Source organism: Berghia stephanieae, chromosome 2 (assembly GCF_034508935.2).
Source record: "Berghia stephanieae isolate SIO BIC M18660-M18661 chromosome 2, UCSD_Bste_1.3, whole genome shotgun sequence".
Lineage (NCBI taxonomy): Eukaryota > Metazoa > Mollusca > Gastropoda > Nudibranchia > Aeolidiidae > Berghia > Berghia stephanieae.
The window spans coordinates 130,254,139-130,261,638 of NC_088361.1; the positions used below are offsets into that span (position 1 = coordinate 130,254,139).

The 7,500-nt window shown below is 38.1% G+C and overlaps 1 protein-coding gene across 1 annotated transcript in view; it reads right to left on the minus strand.

Moving 5' to 3' along the window:
* The window catches only part of LOC144966635 (ionotropic receptor 25a-like), a 49,778-nt gene that overhangs the window by 38,609 nt on the left and 3,669 nt on the right, over window positions 1-7,500 (minus strand). Inside the window, exon 2 of the mRNA XM_078903394.1 lies at window positions 2,351-2,510. Coding sequence (XP_078759520.1) covers window positions 2,351-2,429 — 79 coding nt within the window. The 5' untranslated portion in view covers window positions 2,430-2,510. The remainder of the gene's footprint in view (window positions 1-2,350; window positions 2,511-7,500) is intronic.

The window sequence follows — 7,500 nt, forward strand, 5'->3', positions numbered from 1 at the left end:
GTGCTTATCTATCTATTCTTAAAAAGTAGGGTTAGGGACCAACATTGTTTAGTACAAAAATTAGATTGCTGTTAAGGAACACAAAGTTACTGGCAAATCTATAACTTATGCAACTATTTTTACAAATTGATATATACATGATTTGAAGCTTATTTACCACCCATTGACTCAAATGATTAACTAGAAAATGATCGATCATTTGACGAAGACAATAGGATTCAACAGTCTGATGTCACGTCCGCCCAGCAATGAGCAGTTTGGTTCTAAACAAAGAAAATCGGTACTTTTTACTCTTCATGCTGGCTAGAACTTTTTCACATTTCATGTGATCAGAATGTATAAAAGTCAAAACATGATCAGATTTATAATGTTTTTCTCCTCTGGATACACTTTTATGCTTGTCGGAGAAGTATTTCATAAGGGCGTCCGCCATTATTCCGATTGTTTAGAACCAGTTATTAAGTTACTATACGTCATTACGAGGGAAGTGACGTCACGACTGTTGAAGTCTATTGCGAATAGTAGTATCGAATGGCTACACCTCTATTTTGAATCTTTTAATCCATTCTTCAAATTCTTTTCCTGCCTTATAGGCTGTCTCGTAGCCTCCTGATAGGCTTGTCACTGGGCAGTGGATGACGATGTGGTCCATTGTCTCAGGGCCTCCTTGGCAATGACGGCATGCATCTGATTCTCTCAGATTCCATCAATGCATGTTACCTGCGGTTCTGCCATGTCCTGTCAAAGTGCGGTTGGAGGTGACCCAGCATTTTCGGCTATTGCAGAGAAAGCCAGGTGTTCTTTCTGTTTGGTCGGGTATGATGTCGCCTCCCCTGGGGCTGTCTTGGTTCCACATCGACATCCATTCCTCTTTCACATTGAAATGTTGTCTTGAAGTTTTAAAAGGTTTCCTTGATTTCAGTCTTGACGTTGTTGGGGCTTCTTCTAGGACCTCCTTCAGTGGGACCCTGTCAGTGACCTCCTCAATTTTGGCATGCATTCTTTGGTTTAATTCTTGTCTTCTGATATCAGGCGGTGCTATGCCACTTAGTGTTGGGAGCCATTGGGTTGGGGTTGACTTGAGGCATCCTGTTATGATCCTCATTGATTCTCTTAGCTTGACATCAATCAGTTTGGCATGTGGGCTCCTCATCCAGACTGGAGCGCAGTATTCTCCCACGCTATAGAAAAGTGCCAAAGCAGATGCTCCCCAATTAGTACTTGCCAGTTTCTTCAGGATACAGTTTCTTTTTTGAGATCTTGTTTGCGTTTCCTTCAAGATGTTTGCGGTAGTTTAATTGTCTGTCCAACGTGACACCTAGGTATTTTGGGTTGTGGTCTGAGGGCAGTCTGGCATTTCCAGCTATGATGTTGATTTCCTTTTTGGCCTCTTGTTGTTGAGATGAAATGTGGTAGATACTGATTTGGAGGTATTCATTCTGAGATACCATTTGTCAAAAAAGATTTTTAGTTGTGTCGTGTGTTCACTGAGAGCTTTTTCCATTTTTTTCCAGTTGTTTGATTGGCCCAGTCATCCGCATAGCCAAGTTTTAGTGATTGGCTGCTTGGCATGTCGCTGATATATACGTTGAAAAGTAGCATGTGTATAATATAATGTATTCGTTTAGCTAAAGCAGCATAGTTTCAGATTTGTTAATCATTTCCTCACAGATTTTAGTCATGTAAGGAATAAACGAGTTTGGCAGAGCTCATTTTATTTTATCTGTCCAATCGGAAGAATTCGTTTGTCAACAAATTTCGTTTCTTCCATGTTTGTAGTCTTCCCATTTACAGTCTGCTAAACAATGTTTTGGCAGTGCATTCGATTCGACAATTTTATATACAAGTACTGCATCTAAATCCATAATTTTTCCCCTTTATATTTTGATTTGGTAGATTGATATTGCATACTATATTTCAAGATTACATTACAGCTCTGACGGCCCACTGACTATCTATCACTTAAACCCTGGTGTCATCTTATTATAGATTTAAAACTTCAGTTTAGTTTTACGAAGCTTACTTTCCCCAACTTTTCGTACCCCTCAAGTAATGCTAAAGTTAGTTGTCTAAATTGATCCATGGATCCTTGTTTTTGTTTATTCATCTTAACTACGCCACTACCACATTATCTCATTCATCTGTTGTGTTACATTCAACCTGTTTTGTTGATAAAGGGGAAACCCGAAACGTTTATTTGATCTGTTTTTGTAATTAAATTGAAGCTTACATTCAATTTCACATTATGATTCATTTCTTCGAGCTTCGAGCAGCAACATTTACATAACCATAAAAAATAGAAAATGATCGCGATCGGTAAATTTCTGTGATTTGATTTTGCAATACTTACTGACAACAGAGCTTTTTTGGGCATTACTCGTAGACAGCAAGAAAGGCACAAGTATCCAAAATAGACAGATCACAGCCATTATCAATGAAAAAAGTTTTGCGACAGCCAAGTGATCAAACACTCATAGCATATGCAGACTCATTCCTCGTTGTTTCCGATCCTGGAATGTAATGAATGACAAATGATAAATTATTCATTAATAACAATAATAATCCACCAAAGTAATCAGCTGCATTTTTCAATAATGGCGAAAAACTTGAGCTTTTTTATATAGTGCAATATCCACTTAATGTCCTCAAAGCACTTTACAAGGGTCCCTAACCAACAGCAACATTTAACATGTAGATCGAGACATGACGTCTGTTAAGGCTATATTGCAATCTTTTTACGTCAGAGACAAAGCTGTTAACGGCCAGGTACTCATTTTACACCAGAGTACGGTGAGAGAATGTGAGTAAAGAGCCTTTTCTAAGGACTCAACTACGCGCCCAGCGAGGGTCGAACTCAGGACATTCCGATCCGAAAGCGAGTCTGATACCACTAAACCACATGGCCGCACAAATGTGATATAACCCCCCCCCCCCCCAAAAAAAAAAAAAAAACAAAAAGAAAAACAACTGGTTCAATATAATTGGATACAGGGCTGGGTATAGACCTTTGGGTAATTGATCTTCTGGTTTCAGAGTGGTAACATCTTATTTTCTGGTCGAAATATATGCTGGTCGTCAATAACGATCATAAATCCTCCCTTTTTTACGTCCCGTAATCCTCAGAATCTGACTATGTACTCTGCTACTAAAATAGATATGCCACCTTGTCATTCAATATGTAACCTATTCAGTTTTAGTCCTCCGAAGGACTGATTACATAACACCTCCAATGATTTAGGAACCAGATGAGTAGAAGCTGTGACGTCAATATTCTCTGCCCTATTGTATAATTGTGTTAGATATTTATTAATTCCAAACACCGATACGTACCGAAAATTATCAAATTAACCCATGGAACAATGAATATTGCTTTAATAACTTTAATAAATGTTATTTATGCATGAATGTTACACAGCGCATTTGAAGGGTTTTAAATCATATTAGCTCTTAAAGGTTACAATTAACGATATTACTATCAGATATAAAAGCAAAATAGAATGGGCATAAAAGTGTATGAACAAAAACACCGATTGAGGAGTAAAGTAGTATTATACTGTATTATTCAAAATTTGACCGATATCTAGTTATATCGACTAGTGAGCGAGACACCCAGTTTACCGGAAAAATATTACGATCTCTCTTTTTTAAATATATATATATAATATATATATATATATATATATATATATATATATATATATATATAGAGAGAGAGAGAGAGAGAGAGAGAGAGTGAGAGAGAGAAAATAGAATATATAAATAAATAAATTAAAAATATAACTTAATAAACAATTTTTTAAAACTCCTAAATGTAAATTGTAGCCCTATAGCAGAGAATGAACATAGCTAAATCATCTGTCTCTTACATGGGTCTTGACCGACGTGCACTTTACAAAAGCGTTGTAATAAACTCACCGTAGATTATCTAAACCTCATGACAAGTTATTTAATTATAATAGAGTCACAAAATGTATATATTGTACATATAAAGAAATATAATTTTTTTCCATTTGCATCAATGACTGAGTCGTGGAGTTCGAAAACAAACAATTAAGAGAAACAAACAACTACATAATATACCAACCAGCACAGTGTCGATAACACAGACTACATTAAATCATTATTGATCCAGTCTCAAATGACAAATGGGTCCTTTTTATGCCAAACTCTACTCAGCCATACCCTAAACACCGAACACACCTAACAGGTACCAGAGAGAGGATCGCATGAATATTTAATGGCAACATTCTCTCTGTTGATTTCCTCATATCTAGTAATACTACTTCAGGTCTGAAACGTGTATCACCAGAGTAGAGAAAGCCTGCAATTTATAATCGTCATGCGCTCCCGGTCAGCTCTGATTGATATATCATCATTATTGTACTCGTGCCGTCAAGAACCCCCCCCCCCAAGCATTTATAAAGAGCAATAGGCACTAAACGTGCTCAAAGAACTTTACAATGGGTCCCAAGCCAACAGCAACACTTAACAAGTCGGACGAGACATGACACCTGTAAAGCGTCTATCCTCGCTCTTTTACGTCTCCTAATCTTTAGAATCTGCATACACATCCTGCTCCTAAAATAGTTATGAACCTTATGATTCAATTTGATTCAATATGTAACCTATTCATTATTAATGTCTCCTCCGACAGACTGTTACATACACACTTCCAAGTATTTTGGAACCAGAAAAATAGAAGGTATGACGTCACGGCTTCTCTGCTATATTTAAACCAGTTCCGAACCAGTCGGTTACATTCTGCTCAACAGAGCCACCAAAAAGTGAGCTAGTTTCGCCTTTCTTTCGAGACATTCTTTGCATTTAAGAATTGGTCTTGAATTGACAAATGATATGAATAAAAACGTTTTTATGAATAAAGAATAGATGTGACCCGCCGTCTCAAAGCGGTGTCATGTCGGGATGAAGTAACTGATGGGAATAAGGAACAAAAGTGTCGTGTAAAAACTGGTTCCTATCTCATTGGCAGTGTATAACCACTCTTCTGGAGTACTGGATACATACATTCTATAATTAATCTTATGGTTTCAGAGTGACGGCATTTTACTTTCTGTGCGACTATGTGGTCTAGTGGTATGACACTCGCTTTTGGATCGGAAGGTCATGGGTTCGAGCCTCGCGTTCGGCGCATAGTTGAGTCCTTGGAAAAAGCTCGTTCCTCACATTCTCTCATCATACTCAGGTGTAAAATGAGTACCTGGCCGTTATCAACGTGGTCTTTGTCCGAAAAATTGTAATATCGCCGAACAGGAGTCATGTCCCGTCCTACATGTTAAATGTTGCTGTTGACCAGGGACCCCTTGTAAAGCGCTTTGATCACATTTAGTGGATATTGCGCTATATAAAGCTCAATTTTAAAAATTAAATCTTAGTCTAAATACATGCTAGTTGTCAATAAAGATCATCCATCTTTGCTCTTTTACGTCCAGTAATCCTAAGAATCTGCCTATACATCCTGCTACTAAAATAGTCATGCCATCTTATGATTCAATGTGTAACCTATTCATTGTCCCATCCAGTAATCATAAGAATCTGCCTGTACATCCTGCTACTAAAATAGTTATGCCATCTTATGATTCAATGTGTAACCTATTCATTGTCCCATCCTGTAATCCTAAGAATCTGTCTATACATCCTGCTACTAAAATAGTTATGCGATCTTATGATTCAATATGACTCAATAATCAATATCTAACCTATTTATTTTTTCATCCTATGAAAGATTGTTACATACACACGTCCAAGGATTTTGGAACCAGAAAAGAATAAGGTGAGAGACGTCATGACTTCTCTGTCCTATTTCTACCGGATCCAAACCAGTCTGCAACAACCCGCTCAACTGAGCCGCCCCCCAAAAAAACTTAGCTCATTTCCTACTCCTTTCTTCAGAGACACTATAAGAATTCAAGAATTGTTTTTTAAATGATTAATGATATAGATAAAAACTTTATTATGAATAAAGAACATAAGTGACCCGCCGTCTCAAAGCGTATTCTGTCGGGATGAAGTAGGTGATGGAAATTGAATTCATAGTCACAGATATGACACCCGGGGTTAATTTTTATTCGTTATGGTGTACTTTAAATATGATTTCTTACATTGCCAAAGCCTTAAAGTTCTAATTTCTTATCATTTTAATTCTATATTCATTTTCTAGGTCCTAATTCTTTCCGAGACAATATCGTTTTGAGTCGGTGGGTCACAAATATAATGTTGAATAGCCATTCGATGACGCCTGTTAGGCGCTGCTACAATTTTTTTCGGACAGAGACAACGCTGTTAACGGCCAGGTACTCATTTTACATGAGAGAATGTTAGTAAAGAGCCTTCTCCAAGGACTCAACTATGCGCCGAGCGAGGCTCGAACCCAGGACCCTCAGATCTAAAAGCGAGTGTCATACCACATAGCCGCAAACATGGTGCGCAAAGTTCGAATGAAGACTATGTAGAGTTTAGATCCGCCCATCGTGACAATCGGGACGTCAGAGCGTTAATCCGCGACCATCGAATTGTCTGATTGTGTTTGCATTTCTCCAGACCCAATAAAGAGTGATTACGTTTCTTACTCCCTCATCAGTTCTCAGTCATCATTTTGCTATTTAGAACCAGTTTAGATGTTGTCCTTTAGAGGTATCTATAGCGTGAAACGGAAAATAGCAATTGTTCGCCAACCTTTGGATATATAAATGCTTGTCTAACGTAATTTCCGCCAGATCCAACAGAGCCAGCTACCCAATCACTGCTCGGATGACAGGGGAGTCTGAAGAAAATCTCGATTTCACCCGGGATTGGTCTCAGTCCCTTAGCGTGTGAAGCGAGAGATCTTCCATGCCAACCACCATTTATCGGGATAGATGAAAATCTGATTAGTTACTTGCATTGCTTAAATAGAAAGCTTAATTAAAAAAAAATAATTGAGCTATATATAGCGCAATATCCAATAAATGTGCTCAAAGCGCTTTACAAGGGGTCCCTGGTCAACAGCAACGTTTAACATGTAGGACGGGACATGACGCCTGTTAGGCGATATTACAATTTCTCGGACAAAGACAACGCTGTTAACGGCCACGTACTCATTTTACACCTGAGTACGGTGAGAGAATGTGAGTAAAGAGCCTTTTCCAAGGACTCAGCTCAGGAGCGCGAGACTCGAACCCAGGACCATCCGATCCGAAAGCGAGTGTCATACCACAAGACCACATAACCGCACTCTTAGCCAGTTCACTGCCGTACTCTGGAAAAACTTGTTTTTAAGAATTGGCCAAAAAATTCCTCCTTCAAATATCGATCGATTTAAATGCCCCTCAACTTGACAAAAAATCTAAAACCTAGGACCCCGCGAGGTCCCATGTTTAGAGTTTTGCCATTTTTTTTCTGGCCAAATTTTTAATATGTGTCTTTCCAGGGTACGGTAGTTAGCCGGTTAATGAAAAGTTTTGTGATTTGAAAAAAAATATTATACACCACGTTTTTACTATT